General features: G+C 35.5%; 1 protein-coding gene across 1 annotated transcript; it reads left to right on the forward strand.

The window, feature by feature from the left end:
* Positions 1-14,778: 14,778 nt before the first annotated feature.
* Positions 14,779-15,153, forward strand: Fam237b (family with sequence similarity 237 member B). The gene has a single exon (XM_071607443.1). The coding sequence runs from the start codon at positions 14,779-14,781 to the stop codon at positions 15,151-15,153; it is 375 nt and encodes a 124-aa protein (XP_071463544.1).
* The last annotated feature ends 7,484 nt before the right edge of the window (positions 15,154-22,637 follow it).

Below are 22,637 nucleotides of genomic sequence, written 5' to 3' on the forward strand. Positions count from 1 at the left end.
AACATTTCGAATGGAATAGAACTGGAGACTTGACTGACTGGACACTGGAACTTGAATTTTTATACTAAATGAGAAAGATGCAAAGTACCAGAATCTTTAAAGTGAAAATCTTCCAGCAGATTTAAAAGCAAATCATGTAAAAGACAGGGAAACTCAATTGGTAAAACAGTGCCTCCAAAGCTGCTGATTGCAAGGATGAGCGGAGTAATCTGCCAAAGCTGTTGCTCGGAGAAACAATGAATTTAAAACTTGTGGCACAAAAGCATTATTGAGAAAAGTGTCCAAGATTTGAGATCTCTAAGAAGACTCTCGTGCAACGGATAAAATTAAACTTGTCTTCAATTATTGTCAGTAGCTTTTTGGAGTCAGATAGCCAAGAGCTCTTATCTGACTCTCATTTTTCTTTTCTTTTTTTTTTTTTTTAATTAGAGCTTTATAATTATACATAGTAGTTGGGTTCATCCCAAAAACACACATGCAAGGAATTAGAATTCAATTTGCAGCGCTCCTCTGTGAGAATTAGAGGTTACCTTTCCTCAGCCTGGGCAGAACCATCAGAGAATAGTTAACTCTCAGACATCTTTTTGCCCCGCCTCTTCCCATGCTCCCATACAGTGAGGAATGTAGACATTCTTAATGGTCTCTCTACACTGATAGTTTTATAATTTTTTTTTAACCATCACGACTAAATTTATAAAATCCTTTTAACACCTCAATATGACAATCTCTTTACCTCTCAATAAGGACAATGAAAGGTGCATAAACTATCCCGCACTGTCTAGATTCTTTCACTGTCATTGGACCTCCCTCTTCACCATCGGTGAAACTGTAATTAGCGTAACCTGTAATTCTTGTATGAATTTTCCCGCACTGTCTTCTTTAGTGTTGACTGTTAACCCAAACATTATCAGTTTGTCTCCATCAGTGTATTTATCTCTTTTAAATATGGATTTCAGATTGTTATTGTTATCTGTTTATAGTTAAATCTTGATAACATTTCTGCCATTTGAATCCTCTCTTTTATTAAGTCTTCTTATTTCAGAATAATGTTAAGTTCAGTGTACTTATTTTCTAAAGCTTATTTCTCATTAGAGTACACAAGCCCATTTTCTTTTCCATAACATACATGGTGAGTGGTAGTTTTGTTTTTCTTTTTATAAAAAAAAATGGTGTCCTATTAGTTGAAAAAAACTCCTTTTCTTAAACGGAGATGTTTAATGTATGGAAATTATAGTTCAAAGAGGAGAAAAACCAATAATTACATAATTTTATATTACTTCCTTCTAAAATATTGAAGTTTTATGAAAAGAAAGTAAATAAAAATTACTTATCAAACATTACAGTAATGCTAGATATAAAAGACTATATAGCCTAATTAGAATTAGGTAAGACATTGAGTGATCTTGACCTATTGTTTTAATCTTGCACAGTCACCTAAGAATTACCACTGAGTCAAAGCCATGATCCATCCAGCCCTGCATTTTATTAAGAGTAGCCCCCAAATGGATGGAACTGCAGGACATTATGTTAAGTGAAATAAGCCAGGCACAGAAAGACAAATTCCACCTGTTCTTACTCATTTGTGAGCATTAAAATCTGATCACATAGAAATAAGGAATAGAATAGAGAGGTCCCTAGAGGACAGGAAGCATATTGAAGAGGGGGTTTAGTGATTGGGTGGATAATGGGTGCCAAAACACAATAATGTTATGTGGCACAATAGGATAACTGTAGTCTACAGCAAGTAATTATACATTTCAAAATAACTAGAGAAGAGTTTGAATTTTCCCAACACAGAAACAATAATATTTGAGGAGATGGAAATGCTAACTGTCATTATCTGATCATTACACACTGTATACATGCATTGAATTATGAACAGTACCTCATAAATAAGTATAAATATTACATGCCAATTAAATGTTAGAATTTAAAAATTAAAATTTAAGTTAAGGGCTGAGGGTAAGCTTAGCATGTTCAAAGCCCTGGATTCAATCATGGACACCAATTATTATTTTGGTTTTACTTAAAAAAAAAACAGTAGCCCAAATTCATAAAACCTATTCTAGTGTTAGTCATAATGTATGAGAATCTCAGGTAAGAGTTGTTGGGTAGTCAGAACCAAAAAAATAGAGTTCATTGAGTTATTTTGTCTTGTCACTTCTGTTGAATACTAATAAGATATAAAACTATACATCCGACATAGTTTTATATCTTATTAGTAGGATCACAGGATGGGGTTGAGATGAATCACTGCCTTTTTCTTTTGGAATTTTGGTGAATATCATGACATGGTAATTTTGTGCTATGCCAGTTCAGCTTAACTATGCTTCCCAGAATTTCCTTCCTTATTGTGGTTTCAATTTTATGTTGGCCACTAGGGACATTTCTCTGAGATTTGGAAGAAAGAAGCAGCATCCATTATGCTCTGAAGGTTGGTGCCAGGCCCCAGGCATCACTACTATGTTCTTTGTATGCCAAGGAATTCACGTACTTGTGTGTGTATGTGTGTGTGTGTGTGTTTGTGTGTTTTGTTACTGACATTCTGCCTCACTTTGTCTACATAGTATAGAAACCAGTTCGACAGCTTCTCCAACTCCCAAGAGATCTTCAAATTTCAATTTCTGGACCAGTACCACATGTAGCAATATGGACAAAGGCACTAACTTTATCTGCAGGTGGCCTGTATCATTGGGGTTTGATGTTAGGGTTAGGGTTTCAGTTTGTCCTTTTGGCTTCTTATTTGTTCTTGCTTTACCCTCCAGTAGGTCCAGCCATTTTTTCTAACTCTCTTACCTGTAACTATAATTTCATGCTTACCATCAGTTGCAGAAGCAACATCATTGCACATACTTCTTCAGCACATTCCTTTGTGGTCCCTTTTTAGTGACTTTTCTTTGATCCTCCAATGATTCCTTTTCAGATATTTATTTCCTCAGTTTTTCCCCAAACTGTGAAAAATTATAATACCTACAATAAAATCCTTATCCATAAACCATTTATAGAGTCTACTTCCTTGACTGAATCCTATTTGATATAATGCCTACTTATAGAAAGGACATAATACCTTAATTACACCCCAATGGGAGAACTTAAAAACACCCCAGGTAACAGTTGTCCTACAAATGGCAAGGAGGAATGTGTGTTTAGCCTGGCAGGATAGCACAGGATGGCTTACAGGATAGCATACACCAAGCAATGCCAAAGGACTTTGAATGTAGGAAGGAATTTAAAAAGGAACCTGGATGTCTATTCTAGTCTACCCTGAGAATATGCTATAGCTTGGGTCGTAAGGGTCCCCTAAGTTCATGTGGTTAAGGCTTGCCCCCTAGTGTTGTGCTACTGGGAGTTGGTAGAACATTTAGGAAGTAAGGCTCTGTGACTGGTGTTCAGGTCATTGTGGCATGCTCTTGAAGGGGATAGTGGGACCTTTACTCTCTTTTTGCTTTCCAGTCAAGGGATTTCTATTTTATTTTTTTAGTTATACACGGGCACAATATTTTTATTTTGTTTATTTATTTATTTTTATGTGGTGCTGAAGATCGGACCCAGGGTCTCACATGTGTGAGGTGAGCGTTCTACTGCTGAGCCACCACCCCAGCCCTGGTCAAGGGATTTTGCTCTGCCACGTACTTCCACCATGGCATGCTGCCTCACCACAGGACAAAAATCAACAGGGTTAACTGATCATGGACTGAAGCCTACAACACTGAACAAAATAACCTTTTTTTTTAATCTTTGCAAAGGGATTATCCCAGGTTTTTGTTATAGTTATGTAAAACTGGCTACCAGTATATTTATATTCTCAGTGAAGTAAAAATTTAAAAAGAGAGCTAACTCAGAATGTGTCTGTTTCTTGCAGAGATTCAGTTCTTTAATAACAATTCCATCTCTACTCTTTGCTTTCAGATTATCATAAAAACAAATAAATAAAAAGAGAAAAAACCCAGAAGGCCAGATGTTAGGAAGTGCTTGACTTTACTTTCCAGGGTTAAGTATTCTGGCTGTACTAAAAACTTGATGGAAGTTGTGCATGCTCCCCACCCAGAGTCCATGTCATATACACACTTTTTTCCCCATTCCATTGAAGGGCATTCCATGGTTCATATGCCCATTCATGGGAGTCTAAAAAGTTCTCTAAGACTCCCCAGCCTTAAGATGGCATATAAGCCTTCCCAATATGGGGCTTCCATCTGGGCTCCATATCAAGGAATGACCTACTTTTTATCCCTTATCTTTATTGAAGAACTAGCTCTTCATAAAAGGTCTTTCAAGAACACCTTCAAGATAGAACTCTTTTTTTTTTTAAAGAGAGAGAGAGTTTTTTAATATTTATTTTTTAGTTTGTGGCGGACACAACATCTTTGTATGTGGTGCTGAGGATTGAACCTGGGCCGCACGCATGCCAGGCAAGCGCGCTACAGCTTGAGCCACATCCCCAGCCCCAAGATAGAACTCTTGATTCTCATCTCTCTCTACCTCCGCTACAACATCATTTCTCTCTAGTCACCCTCATCTCCCTAACTGGCTGAGCAAGCAAAAAACCTCAGTCAACCTTGATTCCACTCTTTCTGGCTTCTCACGTGCAATTTATCAGTGAAGTCCTGCTAATTAAATTTCCAAATATTTCCCAATTCTGACCCCCTCTGTCTTCATTCAAACTTATAATCTTGGGTACAGATTGTAGTAAAAGCCCCCCAATTGATTTCATTGCTTCTACTTTTGACCCCTTTGGTCCATGCTCCACAGAGTAATCTGTGGGGTCCTTTGATAACTTAAGTCAGAGTGGGTTTTTTCCCCTAGCTTAAAATTTTCCAATATCTGCTTGTTGCAATTAGAATAAAATCTAAACTTTTAAGGCCACACAATTTGACTCCTGACAATTTTTTAGCTATGTTCTTCTTCCTGAACATATAAAATGTTTGTACAAACTGGACCATTCATCTTGGCTGTCCCCTCTGTTTGGCTTGTTACAACACAAATCTTTGTGTGTCCAGTTGATTCATATAATTTTAGTCTCAACTGAAATGTAATCTTTTCAGAGAAGTCTTTCAGAGTTACTGCCTCTAAGATTGTACCCACCTCCCAATCACCTTCTATTTTATTATCTTCACAACATTTGTCACTTGCTAAAATAATCCCTTTTATTTTTATGTTTATTTGCTTGCCTATTGTTTGTTTTCCTCCTCTGTAGTCTTGTCTGTCTTGCTTATCATTGTAACTCAGTTTCTGGCAAGAAGTGGGTATGCATCAAATACTTGTTGAATGAAGTTCGTGCTGATTTTCCTTTATAAAGATGATGAAAGTAATTATCATTTATCTTCCTAGTTTTTAATAAGTTATTATATATGATTATATGCTCAGAGGAATATTAACTGTGAAAATTTTTGTTACTTGCCAGTATTGTAATGGGAATCAGGATTGCTTGGGATGTGCAGTGATTACAAAAAATAATAATATATAATTCCCTTTAATGTCTGTTATGCCACCATACCATTTTTTTTTTTTTGCTTTTTTTACTTTTCTCTTGTCTCATAGATAGTATTTTTTCATCTCCCTCTTCTATGTTCCTGAAAAAACAATGCCTCCTCTCCCTTCAATTAGTCATGGTGAAGGAGTGCTCGTTTTCTCTGCAAGGTACTTATTTGTTTCAGCTTCATTTCCTGCTCTCTTTCCCCTAAGGTCATTGAATCACAATTGATATATACATTGCTATTAAGGTTTACTAGAGGCAATTGGACTTGTATATATTTTAAATTAATGTCTTTTATTATAATGAGTCAGAAAGTCAATGAATTGAAAAATTATTCTTTTTCGTAGGTATTCAGCAGCATTACTCAGACAATGTCCCTGCTGGGTGGGGAGTGCTCTTCTGGTTTGGTGGTGAGTGATGATGGCAGCATTTCCTGGAGAAGGATGTTGTGTAAAGGATAAGCACAAGTATGACAAAACTGCAACAAAGTGATTAGAAGGTAGGAGGCATAGGGACAATTAATAGGCTACTGGCCTGAGTAAACTAGAAAGTCTTTGTGGGCAACAGTGGAAGACTTGAGGGGTATGGCTGCTGGAAATCTGGAAATGATCTCAAGAGGAAAAAATAATGTGAAATATAAATCAGCTAAAAACACTGCTGACTGTCCTTTGTATTTTGTTTTAGTCAGCTTTTGCGTTGCTGTGACTCCAAGAACAACTAAAGAAAGAAAAGTTTATTTGTGGCTCATGGTTTAGTCCATGGACAGTTAACTCCATTGGTCTGTGTCTAAGGTGAGATAGCACATTATGGGGAAGGGGTACCCTGAAGAAAAGCTGCTGAGCTTGAGTCATGGTCAGGAGGGAGAAAGAGAGAGGGAGAGGGAGAGAGGGAGAGAGGGAGAGAAACGGAGGAGGAGGAGGAGGAGGAGGAGGAGGAGGAGGAGGAGGAGGAGGAGGAGGAGGAGGAGCCATAGAGAAGGGGGGGAGGAGGAGGAGGAGGAGGAGGAGGCGGCATAGAGAAGGTACACACTTTCAGGGCATCCCCCAGTCATCTAACTTTTTCAGCCACGCCCCACCTGCCTATAGTTATCACCCGATCAGTGGATTTCAACTAGGATGGATTGATTAGGTTATAGCTCTCACAATTCAATAATTTCACCTCTGAATATTCCCGCATCAACAGGAGTTTTTGAGGGGAGAACCTCATATCTAAACTGTAACATATTTTGTGCCAATCTCTAGAAAAACGTGAAGATCTCCTTTTTATAAACTAGTAGGAAGGGTTACATGTTCTAATGGTTAAAAAAAATTAAGACAACATGTTGTAGTAATTCACAAACATGCCAAGTAATATAGTGAATATGGATACCTTATTTCAGCAGTTGGGCTGATTTATGTGGAAGAGACTTTGAAGTGGGTCAGGGCCCAACATGATCAAGAGAAAGAGCAGCATTCTACTATATAATTTGGAGATGAAGTCTGGGAATGATGGCAGTACACTGGGAACAGAATGATCATAATGGGCGATGAATACATTGCTGCAGTCATGAAGATGATTTTAATAAAAATAATGAATGACTTGGAAAACATTTGCTTAGTGGTTTATCTTTGATATTATAAGTTGAATGGATGAGTTAGGTTCTACATTAGGCTTTATAAATAACCAACTATGAAATCTAAATAAAAAATGTGCTTTTGAAATTTGCTACTGTACCTATTTCTGCCAAATGAAACCTATTTCCAATCTAATATTCCTAACCCTTTCTGAAATGTTTTAAACTACGAAAGTCATGTAGTTTTTCAACTATATCTTTTCTCTGGTTCTGTGATATTATACCATTCTGGATCTTTGTATTAGCTAATTGTTCCTTCTCTTTTCCCTTCATTGATTCTGTTTGCAGTTTATGGAGGTTTAAATTTGAGCATAGTTCCCATATTCTTCTCAACTTTCTTCTGTAAATGTACCTCATGGCAGCAAAGAATTTTCTATCAAAGCAGAGGTCTCCTAATCTATCTATACGTCTAGCTAAATTTTAGATATTTCAGAAGATCTAGAATCAACTCTAATGCAATACATATTGAAATCAAATTCATCTTCCTTACTAACCATCTTCCTTTTCCTCTTTCATATTTGTCAATGTCACCCCCCAAAGTAGGTATTATGAAAACATTAGTTTTTTAAAAAAATTTTCTTTCCATCTCCCATCAATGTGATCAGCCAAGTTTGACCTTCCTATCTTTGAAATATGTTATTTCTACAATTGTCCTACAATGTTTTATTATCTCCTCTTATAATAGAAAAATAGACAACATATACAAGTTAGAAGCCATGATTATAAAAACTAGCAAAATCACTATCTGTAGAGTTTCTCTATGCATTCTTTCCAGGTCTCATTTCCTTGTATGCCCAAACCAAACCTCTCTCCTGAATTTTGTCCTAATTAGTTGCTATTAAAATTGCTTTTCAATATGAAAGTATTCATGAAGAATATATGTTTTAATTTTGCTTGCCTTTGAACTTTGTAAAAATGAAATCTTCTGAGATTTGCTTTTTCATCTACAATGCATATAGCTGTAGTCTGTTCATTTTCACTGCTGAATTACATCCCATTATATTGAATGCACTACAGTTAATTTATCTGTACTCCTGTTCATGGTCATTTTGACTATTTCCACATTTTTAATTTTATGAACAGTGCTACAACTATGAATATTCCATTCTAGCCAACATCTCTTGGTACCCATGTACGAGAGTTCCTTTAAGAAATTGTCTTGGAAGTGAAACAACTTATCACAAGTTAGAAATTTATTCAAAGTGACGAGATAGAGTCAATTAGTGTTCTAGATTAATTGGACCATTGTACTCTTCCTAGCACCTAAAATAATAGAGATGTTTGTTGTAGGGTTTTGGTGAATAACATTTATAAGTTTAAGAAAATACTCTTCCAGGGGCTGGGATTGTGGCTCAGTGGTAGAGCGCTCACCTAGCACAGGCGGGACCTGGATTCGATCCTCAGCACCACATTAAAAAAAAAAAAAGCATTGTGTTGTGTCCATCTACACCTAAAAAAATATTAAAAAAATACTTAAAATATCCTTCTCTTCTTAGTTTGACAAGATTTTGTTTTTTAAATAATAAATTGGTGTTAAATTTTATCAAGTGGTTGGTTTCTTTTATGTGTTGATATAGTTTTTCAAGGGTTGGTCTATTCTCACGTGGCTAGGATAATCCCAGCTTGACACTGATGTATATTTTTATAAATTCTGCTGAATTTTGTTTGGCAATATTTTATGTAGAATTTTTTCATCTCTAAAATAATTAGTAAGGTGGCCTTGTGATTTAACTCTTTTCATACTGTCCTCTTTTCATTCTGGTGTCAAGAATGAGTCTGGGAACTTTCCCTCTTTTGGGGAAGTATTTGATACTTGAAAAGTCATATGGGCTTTATTTACTTATTTATTTACTCTTCAGCTTTTGGATTTTGTCATAGATGAATTTTTTATTTTGTGGTATGAGGAATTGAACCCAGGGCCTCCTGCATACCAGGAAAATGCTATACCACTAAGCTATAGCCTCAAGTTAAAAAAAAAATTATGTTGACACTGTCTCACTAAGTTGCCCAGGCTAGCCTTAAACTTATGGTCCTCCTGCTTCAGTCTTCCAAGTGGTAGGGGTTACAAGTAGGTGCTGTTTTGCCTGGCCGCTAACATGAATTTTACAGTTATTTTCCAGGAATTTATTAAGTTCTTTAAATTATGGTTCTTTGTATTCATGTATCTTTAAGCTTTTTGTGTGTCTATAAATAGATACTACTTTCCACTCCTAATATTGCTTATTTGAACCTTTAAATTTTTTTTCTTGATCAGTCTCACCAAAGGTCAATCCATTTTACCAAGAGAATTAACTCTTTTTTTTTTTTTGCATATGTCATTAATGTGTATTTTTATAAAATGGCTGAACTTTTGGGATCCTTTATTTCTGTTATTCCTTTAAATGTTAACTTTAGTTGCTTATATTCCTCGTATCTTATTTATAGCCTCTTTTCTTTTGGCCACTAGTATGAAGGTGTTTACTTCCTTCAAAGGACTTGTAAGAATTCAATAATCACAAGTTTTGATATGCAGTATTTTTATCACACAGTTTTAATATTTTATAATTTCCATATTTTATTTTTAAATTTATTGTTTAAAATTATTGACTAAATAATTTATTTTAAAATTTCCAACTATATGGAAATTCATATTCTTGTTTTTATACTTCTTAAATCAGCTCTTAAAATTTTAAACATTCTGTTTTATGGTCAGGCAACCCAGTTAGAAGGATAACAATTTGTGAATTTTATAAAGATTTGCTTTATATTACATGAGACTTGCTTTATTTTCTATTGAAAGGAATGTATTCTGTAATAAAGATTATATAGTTATATGTATATATAAAGATTATATATAGTTATATATACTATATATAAATATATAACTATATATATAATTGTGTTGTTGATTTCATCTATACCTTTACTAATTATTTTCTTGACTTTAAGTCTTATTTAAATCTCCCACTATGAATTTGGGAAAATTTCCCTCTAGTTCTGTCAATTTTTGCTTTATGTACTTTGCAACTGCATCATCAGACGTATAAATTTAGAATATTTCAATCTTTATGCATTGAATCTTTTATTATTATACAGTGTTCTCTCTCCTTTGCCATGCATTTTGATTAATAAAGCTATATCAGTTTAAAAACAAATAACATTTGCATGGTATATTTATTTCCATTCTTTCTAAGTTTTCCTGTCCTATTTTTCTGTGTATCTTGAGAATTGAAAATAAACATTTTCCTTCTTTTATTTACAATTCAGACCATTTACTTTCTTGATTATCAACTTGATTCTCCCATCTTAACTGTGCTATGTCATTTTTCTGTATACTTCTTTTTTCCCCTCTTCCTGCTTTCTCAATTGGTTCTTATTTTTTAATCTGCTTTTTATTCAATTTTAATCCTCTGAGAGTTCAAACATCATGTTTTCTATATCTGTCATAGAAATTAGCCAATAAATTTTACCATATATAGTAACAATTTACAAAGTCCAAATTCCACATTTCTATTTCCCTTTTTATCATAAATATTTAACAATTTAACAAAGTATTATTGTAACTATGTATATCTTACATTCCTCTTGTCTCTCCTCTTCCTTTTCCTGATTTTTTGATTCTTCTTCTTTCTCTATCCTCTTCTTTCCATGAAGATTTCACTGTCTTGATTCTCCAACAATGAGTTAAGAGATATTTGTCATCCTCTAGCTGGGGTTCTAATCCTAATATTGCAGTAGAACATCACATAAATGATATTTTTCTGTCACTGACTTGAGTATAGACAGCATGAGTAGAATTTCTGGATCATTTAGAGATTAGAGAGATGATGCTAGTATTCTTCCATGGTGATTATACAAACTCATACTCTTGCCAGAAGTATACAATGGGTTCATTTGCCCCAAAACTCGCTAACAATGCATATCCAAAAACTTTAATATTTGTTAAGCTTAAATTAAGGAAAACAATATACCATCTCCTTGAAATTAAACATCTATTCTCATGTTTACAGGATATCAGGGATTACTCTTCTTTGAACTGCTTAGTAATATCCTTTATTTTTTCTAGTAGGCTATTTTTATTATTGATTTATTGAGGTTTCTATTTAGGAAATCACCTCTCTCTCTCTCTCTCTCTCTCTCTCTCTTTCTGCTTGTGTGTGTGTGTGTGTGTGTGTGTGTGTGTGTGTTGTAATAATACCCAGTTATTCAGGAGTTTTATAATCTAATATTCTTTACAAATGCATTTTAATTACAAAATATTTGAGATAATATTAATTTAAAAAGTACTATAAGAAGTTATGCTAAATATTATTAATCTTAATTGGTTTTGTTTTTTAAGTTGTTTTTATTTATTTGTTTGTTTGTTTATTTATTTATTTTGTGGTACTGGAGATTGAATTTAGGGCACTGTATTTGCTATGCAAGAGCTCTACCACTGAGCTACACCCCAAGCCCTGATAATTGCATTTTAACATCTATTGGTGCTATGGAATGTTTGTGTCCCTCCAAAATTCATCTTGAAACTAAATCTTAAAAAAAATTATTTTAGTTGTTGATGGACCTTTATTTATTTTTACTTATTTATATGCAGTGCCGAGAATCAAACCCAGTGCCTCACACATATAGGGCAAATGCTCTACCACTAAGCCCCAACCCCAGTCCCTCAAAACTAAATCTTATACTATAGTATTAAGTACTAGTACATTTGGGAGTGATTCAGTACTAAGGACTCCTCCCTGGAGAATGAGATCAAATGTCTTATAAAGGATACTTCACACAGCATTTTCTTTTTACCTTTATGCCTAGCATCTTCATCTTATACTTTCCAGCCTCTAGAACTGTTAGAAATGAATTTGTTCTTTATAAATTATCCAGTCTTAGGTATTTTGTTATAGCAGAACAATCCACCAACTATTCCTGCGGCTTCCTATTTTTCTTTATTTTTCAATTTTCTATACTTTGTAATACTTATATGAAGATACAATGTTTCATAAAAATAATGTATTTTACACAAAAAACTATGATAACTATGCGGCTATTCAAAGGAGAAATGAGTACTGATTCATTTTAGAAGGATCTGTTGAATGTCAATTCAAAGATGGGAAGAGTTTCTTGCTTAAAGGGTGTGTGTGTTCAAGGTCGAGTTAAATTGAACAGTGTTGGTGGATGGGGGAATTCCTTGGGGGGGTGGGAAGTTAAAGTTTCAGATGGGATATTAAATTGGGTCACTTTTAATTTCTCTAATTTTCAGAGTCAGTGATTGATGGTGGACTGAGATGATTACAACCCTAGAGTAGAGGAAAAAGTCTGGTGTGAGATGGATTTGTATTCATCCTCCCCAATTCAAGATAAATGAATCTTCTTTTCTCGGTTGTTTTGTGTAAGAGCTGGTCTTGGTTGTAGAAGGGGCACACAAGGGTATTGTTGGGAAGAACCAATGATTAGTCACATTAATTTCACTATAATGATGAGAACAGGATAGAGCTCTGATAGTGGTTAGTCCTAGCAATGAATGGGGCTTAGGGGTTTTGGATTTGGCATACATCTCACCCCACATTCTCACCATCCTAACTCAAGATCTTGTGAGGAAGAGGACACACTTAAGGGGAGGAGGGACTAAAGCAACTTGTTTTGGATCATTGCTTCTGGGGTTTGGGCACAGAAGACAGACTTAAACACAGTCCAAAGGATGTGCCAAGACTGGAACCCATGGGCAATATACAAGTATAACAGGGACTTGTCCACGCCTTCCTTGCTTCTATTGAAGGCTAGAGAAAACTCTTCCCAGAGTTAAAGGTATATTTAGGTGGTAGGGAGGGTATGTTTGTGCGCGTTTTAGTGTTAGTAATTTAAGCGGTGCTTAGTTGGAGGTGAGAACCCTTCCTGGATGATTAAGACTGTTAACAGGTCCCCACACCTTGCAGAGTTTTTCTTTGGATAGAATAGGGGTGGTGGCTGGATGCAGAGAGAGAAGATAGCTTGGGAGTGTTGACTGACTACTGCCAAGATGGATATTCTCAGCAAAGAGAAAGAAAACAGGAGACAGGAAGAAAGACCCTGGGGCTTTAAGTGCAGCGGGAGCGGCAGGGAAGGCCAGGGTGCTGCGCGTGGCGAGCCCGCTGGTCCAGGGTCTGGTGGTGGCAAGGTGAGGGCGGGGCCTCGGGAGCGTGGCCACCCACTGGTGCCCCCTCGCAGGGTCCCTAGAAAAGAAGCGCGGTTCGGGCTGCGATCGGACTCCGGAGCTCCACGCGGCTGGAGTGGACCCACAGCGCAGCTTTCCGCTAGCCAGAGGCTCCCAACGCCCAAGCGCCGCGCCGCCGAGAGGGTTCCCCAGAGCCACTGGGCGCCCAGCGAGCGCTCCAGGCAGATCTCCGAGCTAGGTCTCCCGCCTTTCGCCTGGCTCCGGGGGTGGGTCCTGAGACCTCGTTCCTCCAGAGTCCGAGGCCCCGTGTCTTCCCAGTGAGGAGCAGCTCGCGACTGGACACCGACGAGAGGTACTCGATTTCCGCGCGGCTTCTCTTTTTTGCGTCCCAGAGAGGCGACACAGGGCGGAGGGTGCTGGTCGGGAAGCTAACCTGAAATTCAGGAGGAAGAAAATTCGTCCATCCCACCCCTCTCTTTTTAGAACTCAAATCATAAACTGGCCACTGTCAGCTCCGTTTGAGGAATCTGCACAATTTTCGAGAGGTAAAACGACCTGAATATTCTGTTTAACTTTGTTTGGTCTGTTTTCTCTTTTACCTAACTTTTTGGAGGGAGGAGGTGGAAGGCAATGAAGGAAAGGAGGCGAGTCCTAGGGTTCTGGATCTGCTGTCCTCACTCCAAGTCTCTGAGCTAGCTGTCAAGGTGGTATGCTGTCAGCGGCATTTTTAAAGCCAGTTTGGAAAATAGTAGCTCTGTAGCAATTCATTGCCAACTTAGTCCTTGTTTTCCACTTATGTGCTTAGTCCGAGTTACTGAGCGATCAATTGGCAGGAAAACTTGTGCAAAGAAGCATTAGAAAATGTCAAGATTTTGCTAAACCTAAGTGCCTTGCATCATCTCATACTAGCATGTCTACCTTGGTTTTCATGCTCCTTTATGTATGTATGTTAATCTCCAGCCAGCTACTGAACAACCTAAGAGAAGCCACAGATTCACCAGACATTTATCTTTAATGAAAAAATGGAAGCAGCAGTACCTTTGAAACTTAGAATGGTGTTTGAGAGATTCAGTATCATTTCGATTAATAGATTTGTAACAATTGGATTAAAAAATAACTCCCTGTGGTTACACATAGAATGGACTGCATTTTGATCCACTGACTTAAAATGTATTCTGGTAGGAGCCTTCAGTAGGGAGATAAGAGACCTGAGCAGTTGCCAAGCCATATCACTGAGCATTTGTATTAATCTGCAAAGGGAGAAGGTTTCTTCCAGATGTAAAAGTAAGGAAATGAACCTACCACATCTTCATAAATGTGTTGGCTTTCAATGGCTCCCAAGACTGTTTATCAGAATCTTGGTAATCAAGTTGAATTGTAAAATCCTTTCAAAGAAAGGTCTAAGAATCAGCAACTTAGAGGAAAACCAAGAAATACACAGAATTTGGCTCTATCAAAAATATGCTCACTTATTTATAATTTTCTAAATTTAAATAGATCACTGAGTAATTGAATAATTTTCTTACTAAGTTAAAAATATCCCCCCTTATATATTTTTTTTTTATATAGAATATGGGTTCTGCCACAAGAAGATGGTTCTACCTACTGGGCTGCATTATGCTGATCAATCTGGTTAATGCTGACTTTGAATTTCAAAAGGGAGTGCTTGCCAGTGTCAGCCCAGGGATTACAGAAGACATTGATCTCCAGTGTTGGAATGCTTGCTCTTTGACATTGATAGATCTCAAAGAACTCAAGATAGAGCACAATGTGGATGCTTTCTGGAATTTCATGTTGTTCTTGCAGAAATCCCAGCGGCCTGGACATTATACTGTCTTCTTAAATATAGCTCAGGATTTTTGGGACATGTATATAGACTGCTTACTTTCAAGGTCTCATGGAATGGGCAGAAGACAGGTGACACCTTCCAAGTATAATTTTCCATAGAAAATACAGGAGGTAATTTAAATGTGCATTTAAGAGAGTAGCAGTTTAGCTTTATTAAAAATTAAATATTTCATCCTTCTGATTTTTTTCAAGTTTATCAAACAAACTAGCAAATTTGACATGTTTAGATTTTTCCTAATAAGGGCCTTTAATGTTCATTTTTATTGATTTTTATATTATTTAGAAATCACGAGAGCTCTGATATATAAATGCTTGATTTTAAATAATGTTGGAATATAATACAGTTTGATAGATCATTGAAACTATTATTTTATTTTTCACCTACAAATAGCTTATAACATTGTAATTATTCATATTAAATTAATTGATGAAGTTTTAAACACCAGACATACTTTGTCTTTTTAAATTACTTTTTTCAATAGGGTTGTACAAAAGAATAGAATCTCATGAGTCATATTAGAACAAATACTAATTTATCCTTTCTAATCTTACAGGATTGGATTTTATAAAACGTGAGATTTACATTTAAGTGGGAAAACACAGAAAATACCTCAAACAAGATGCCACCAAATGAAAGCTTAAATCTGTCAGTACTTGTGAGGTCAAATATTTCCTATAGTTATTATCAAGATTATAATTTCTAATTCCTTAATTTTGAAGGTTATATATATATTTTTTCTGATGTACAGTTGCTTTGTTGATATTATATTCCCCTCTTTTCAGGTACTTTGTCAATTCTTTTTTATTTAGAAAGCATCTTTGTAAAGTATCTTTGTTTTAAAGAAAATACTACTTAAAATGCAAATGTTATATATGTTTTAATAGTAAATGTAATAAAATTATAACCAATTTTATAAGGTATTTTATACCTTAATATTGACTTTAAAATTGTGCCAAAATTAATTCCAGTATTTTCCTAAAGTGTAATATTTAATTTTGATGTAATGTACCATGTAGCTTCTAAAATGTGCATTTCCTCATCTTATATATTAAAATATTTTTTTATGCATTAAGGACTAAAAACATTTTCCTTTTTATTGTCTGAACTTTTAAAAAAGAACAAAATCAAAAAGGAAGTAAGGAATTTAATTTTAGTAAAGTGCAGTTTAAAGAATTTTTTCTAGGTGTTAGCTCAGTTGATTTTTATATTACTATTTATAATTTACATTTTATTCCAAATGGATATGAAGCTTTATCATGAGATAATTCTAAGTAGGAACTTAGAATGATGGGAAATGGCAATAGGAAGTTAATAATATGCTGTTATGGTTTAGATTAATACTTTGATTACCTTTGGTAAAGGGTACCTACAAATTTGGCCCTAGTTACTTACTTTTCAAAGTGAAGAGGGACTTATGAACAGTTTCAAGATTCACTTGTTTACAAAAACCAAAACCACACATTCAGGAGAAGCCCAGTCTTTCCTAGGACTAAGAACCAATAGAAATCTGTCCTATTGGTTTTTATAAAGGCTATCCTGGTGTAGAGCACTATTATCAAGTATCATTATAATGACAGATCTCGTCTATGCAAACTGAATAGGCACACCAAAACCAACAAAATATAAAAATTTTAAAACAGCAAACATAATACTGAATAAGTTTATAACTATTTGATAGTTTGACTTGATTCAAGAATAAACTTTGATATAAAGGAGGGGGCATTTTCTGAATTATGGATCACCCTGAAATTCCAATGAAGTTACACTAGAGTATACTAGGAGTTTTGTACACACACACACACACACACACACACACGAGTGCACACACATCTCACACTTTATAAAAACCAATAGGGTATGTGAACCCCAGGCTAACAATCTTCAATGTTAATGAATGAGCTGACCTCACAGGTTTCAGGAATTCTTTTAAAAATGTAATTCCACATAACAAAGCATTGCATAGTAACTGGGTAGCAAATAATATAAGATTGTAGGTCTAATAAAGTCCTAGATTGAAAATATTTTATTTTACCAATGAATGGTGGATCCCTAAGCTGAGAAAATCAACTGGTTGGAGAGCAGGGCCAATGTTCTCTTAACAATGACCAGACACATACCCAAGAAGATGCATAAAATTTATTTCCTACAGGTGGGCTAAAGAGGTACCTAGAGGCACAGTATCATGATTTTCCTTAGAAAATAATTTGCTTTTATAACCTGTGAGAAGATGATTAAAACTCAGAAGTTTAGTACTGTAAAGCAAGACTGTGTAATTTTTACCTAAAACTGTTCAATCAGTTGTCATCATTTGCTTATAGTTACATAATTTTACTGCATCAATCATAAAAGTTCTACCTTTATTCAATAAAATTAATAGTTAGCCTTCCAAGCTAAATTAGTTACAAATGGTTTCCTTGTTCTCCTAATTTAATATAATATTCTACTGTACTGGACTGTTAAAAATAATGACTGCTGCTAAAATATGCATTCTGTTTTTAGAACAGTTCATCTTAAACCTTTTTGACAGTGATTGGGTATGTTAAAATTCTTTCCAGTTTCTGGTACCAATCTTCCCATCAGTTTATATAAAATCTTATCTTTTTGTTTACCCTTCATTCATTCATAAAATACTCAATGAATTTGAGGAAACATTGGTGAGCAATCCAGACATAATCCTTGATATTCCAAGTAGTCATTGAGGTGGGATGAAAGTAGGGGTAGAGAAAGATAATGTAACTAATTAAAAATCAGTTTTATGATGGGCATGGTGGTGCCTGCCTGTAATCCAGCAGATCTGGCTGGAGGCTGAGGCAGGAGGATCACAAATTCAAAGCCAGGCTCAGTAGCTTAAGTGTGTCCTTGAGCAACTTAGTGAGACCCTGTCTCAAAAATAAAAAATAAAAAGGGCTAGGGATGTGGCTCAGTGGTTAAGCACCCATGGGTTCAATTCCCAGTATCCAAAAAAAAAAAAAGGCGGTTTTATGGATTCCAAATGTAAGTTTACAAAGGAGGTGCCAAAAGATATTGGGTGGAGACCTTATCTATTTTTCTCTTGCCTTATTCAAAATCTGATTGGAACAGTTAAGAGATCTTTTTTTTGAGGGGGGTGGTGGTACCTGGGATTGAACTCAGGGGCACTCAACCACTGAGACACATCCCCAGCCCTATTTTGTATTTTATTTAGAGAAGGGGTCTCACTGAGTTGCTGAGGCTGGCTTTGAACTCGTGATCCTCAGCCTCTTTTGAGCCACTGGGATTATAGACATGCGCTACTGCGCCCAGCCTTGTTTTACTATATAGTGAAAACTCAAATCAGTTCCACAGCTTTGGGTTTATGCTGAATTCATTGAGGTTAACTCAGAACTGGTTATTTTCCAAAGAACTTAAGGCTATAGAGCAAATAAAAGATAGCAAAACATCTAATATTACATGTAAAGTATTTTTTCATCATGATACTAGGCAATAATTGAGTATATATGACTAAAGTGCCTCTGTTCTTCCTGCAGAATTTCTTTTTCCAGCTTTAAATAAACCTCTAATTTTAGAATAGTTTTACATTTGCAGAAAAGTTGCAAGGATAGTACAGTGAGTGCCTGTATACTCTTGCTCATCTTTTCTTTTTTCACCTTACATTATTATGGTACATTTGTAAGAACCAATGAGCCTATGATGATACATTATTAATTAAACTTCTTATTTTATTCATATTTCACTAGTTTTTTTCCCTAATGTCTCCCCACCCGAGTCCATCCAGGATACCATACTATATTGACTTGTTGACTTGTCATGTCTTCTTGGTTTATCTGGGTTTTAACAATTTCTTAAACTTTGTTTTTGATGACCTGCCAATTTGGGGTATTAATCAGATATATTGTAGAATGTCCTTCAATTTTGGTTTGCCTGATGTTTTTCTCATTGTTAGACTGGGGTTATATGCTTTAGGGATGAAATCACAAGGTAAAGAACTGTTTCAGCCCTTCATATCAAGGGTACATATCAAGATGACTTATTACTGATAGTGTTTAACCTTGGCTAAGATAGTATTTGCTAGGACTTTCTATTGTAAAGTTATTTTCCCCTCTCTTTCTAAACTGTGCTCTTTGGAAGCAAGTCACTAAACATAACCCACAGGTAAGAAAATGGAGAGTTTTATTACATCTCCTTGAAAAGGGAATATTTACATCAACTATCTAGATTTCATGGAGATTTATTTCTTCTCCCCTGGTCCCTTGCCATTAGTATGGATTTATGGACATTTATTTATACTTTGGGTTATAATGTGATATATTTATTTTCTTGGTCAAATTATTCTAGCCTTGGCCACTGACTTTACATTCATCTTTTATATTTTTTGGCTCAGTCTTGTACTTAGTCATTTCTTCAAGGAGCTCTAGTTCCTTTTATTGGGGAATGATATTAGAAATCAAAATCTGAATGCTGCATCTATCTATAGAATTTTGGTCTGATAGTGTCAGGCCAGTTCCTGGACGTCAGGGGATCTGCTTTTCTTGGTCAGAAAGCATCCTTGGCATTTTTTTTGACTGTCAACTAAATACAAGCAATAATGAAACATGGTTGTTATTGAAACTAATGTAATTTTTATATACTTGGCAGAAAGCATGCAAAATCAGCAGGGGCTGGTCTCCTTACACTCTACATGGATCCTGCTATACCTGGAAATCTTTGTTTAGTTTAGCAAGTTACAGTTTTTATAAATATTAACAAATTGTAGCACTTCAGATGGGACTAGCAACATTCATAAAGTTTGGAAACTGCATTATCAGAATTTAATTAGAAAATGATGAAATTAACTGTATATTAGATCTGAAAAGACATGGAGTAGATATCAGAGATGGTTCCTGTGATATAAAATGGACTCTGGTGCTCCAGGAGGTAGACCAAGGACCAGAGGAATGTAAGTTATTCACCTATTACTTACTGGTTTTCACCAGGAGGCACTAACTACATTTTAACCAAGGAATAAACTCCCTCATTACTGAGTTTTTTGAAGCCATTTTATCCATGTTCACTGAATTCCATAATTTTTATTCTTATTTTTCTTTTAATTTAGTTGATTGGTAAAAGTTTCAGTCTGAAAGCTTATCAAGCACAAATATCTGCACTAAGAAATATTACTGCTCTCTATTAACCTATATTTCTTTAGCAGTTTGGCTACTAGATAATTATGTGCCCTGTTTTACCTCCTCCCTACCTAAAGGGTAAAGTCTACATTGCAGTGGAGAGGTCCATAGATATCAAAGATTATCTTGATGACAGTCCTAATCGATCTGGAGATATCAGGTGTACTATATACAAAAAGTTACATGCAAGCAAGTCATATCAATTTAATTTCTACACCTTGATTATGTTTATGTCACAGTAATTATGCTTCATAATTCGGGAGAAAGTCAATCACTATTACGAAATAAATAAATCTGAACTATTTTTACATTTTGTCTGTGTTCAATATTACTTATATAATATTCTGTTAGCTGATAAATCTTCTGATTGAATCCAAAACTTTACTGAATTTCAGAGTTCCAGGTAAAGCCAACCATTACATTTACCCAATAATTAATTGGTGAGGTTTTGATGACAATAATAAAGGAAATATGGTGTCTACCTTATCCTTGGTGAACTTAGAGAGTCTGGGGGAAGGAGCTTATAGTCTATAAAATGGGGAAGAGATTCACTGTTCTCTGACATGGACACTTTGATTCTAGGTATATCTGAGGCATGCCTAAGCTGTGCCTGGTGCTTTTTGTGTGGGCTCCTCATCATGCATGCCCCTATCCACATCCATTCTTGCATCTCAGTAATTCTCCTTTACATAGAATCTTTTTTCTGAGGGATTTCTGTGCATTCTTATCTCTTTTCAAGGGTGATGATAATTGAAAAAAAAAGATTCTAGAGAGAACAAAACTCACTGATAAGCTGATATATATTATCTACTCCTGTGGCCACAAGGAACTGGACAGTTAGGACAGGGTGAGAGACCACCAGCCAAAGGTGAACTGGCAACTCATTCTTACCAGAGCAATAATGATCTCCCCTCACAGGTAAGATAATAAAAAAACATTCTAAAGGAATGTGAGGTAGGAGAAGACACAGAAGGAAAAGGAGGAGTAAAAAAGAGGCCCACTGCAGTGATAGGGCCTGCTGTTATGTGATCACATAAGTGGAACGTATGCATCTCTTCCCAATTCTGCATTCAACAACATCATGTTAGTAGCTTGACCAACCATGGCTGGTTATAGTAGAGTATTTACTGGCTGGGGCTGTAGTTTAGTGGCAGAGTGCTTCCCTAGCATATGTGAAGCACTGGGTTCAATACTTAGCAATGCATAAAAATAAACAAAATAAAGGCATTCTGTCCATATACAACCACAAAAAATATTTGAAAAAAAGAGTATTTACACCATGCAAGTTGGCAAAACCTACTAATGAGGGCTTTTTCCCCAGGGAAAGCCAGTCATCATAGCTTTACCATTACACTGCCGAGTGTCATATGTACCAAGAATGTAGACTCAAATTCCAGTTACTTTCTTGCTCAAGAAAACAGGTTTTTCTCTCTCCTAGTCCCAGACATGAACTCAACTTTGTGGATTTTTGGCTGGAGGAGTAGTTTAATAGGGATTAAGACAAGAGATGAAAACCTCATAATTGCATTCAGGGACACGGATACTTGGCTCTATGCCCACCATTATGGTATCTACAACTTATTTATTTATAAGATAACTCCACCATCAAAGGAAGGAAAACACTCCCCTCTATCTTTTCCTTTTCCAATACAGAAGAGGAGGACTATTAGACTTTGATTTGCATATTTGCAAATTAAGAGTAAAACCGTATGTATTTTTATTTTTATTTTCACTGTTTCATTCACAACTAACATTTGCTTTTTATAACAGGTATAACTTGTGTTACTTTGACCAACGTATTTGTTGCTGCCCAGTATTTCTGTACACTTCTGATAACAGTACCTAAATTCTCCACTCTATCCATATATGTTGATGGTATCGGCCTGCTTCTGGCTCTGCAATAGGCTGTACTCAGATCTGATCAAATTTATAGTAAATTGTTCAAGAGTGGACATGAGACAAATCAAAGGTCCCAGAATGCAGAAGCAGTTGTGGAAAACTATTGAGAAACAGACATACATTCTTCTCCACTGGATACGAACCTGAGAGAATGTAAGAAAGGAGTTGCTAGAAGATAATGCTACAAATACACTGTCAGTCCCTAGATCCAACAAAGCTTGCAGTCTAAATGACTCCCAGATTTGATAGGTAAAGACCCTACATAATTTTTTTTTTGGCTCAACTATTTAGAGTAGTTCACATGCAAGCAAGAGTCCTAGTACGCTATGTTTACAATTTAAGTTAAGAGAATTAGCAGTCTTTCCAAAGAAATTGATAACTTTTCTGATATTATGCTGATGTTTTCAATAAAAATAAATTATATGGCCTTATTTTTATTTATAGAGTGTTTTACTAAATACTATAAATTATATTAAAATATTTATTTAGCATATAAATATACTAAAATATTTATTCTAAAATATTTGCTTTACATTTGTGTA

This window comes from Marmota flaviventris, chromosome 1 (genome assembly GCF_047511675.1).
Source record: "Marmota flaviventris isolate mMarFla1 chromosome 1, mMarFla1.hap1, whole genome shotgun sequence".
Classification (NCBI taxonomy): Eukaryota; Metazoa; Chordata; class Mammalia; order Rodentia; family Sciuridae; genus Marmota; species Marmota flaviventris.

What these genes read in the sequence shown, in the direction of transcription:
- Fam237b (XM_071607443.1), top strand. Translation starts at nt 14,779, where the DNA reads ATGGGTTCTGCCACAAGAAGATGGTTCTACCTACTGGGCTGCATTATG.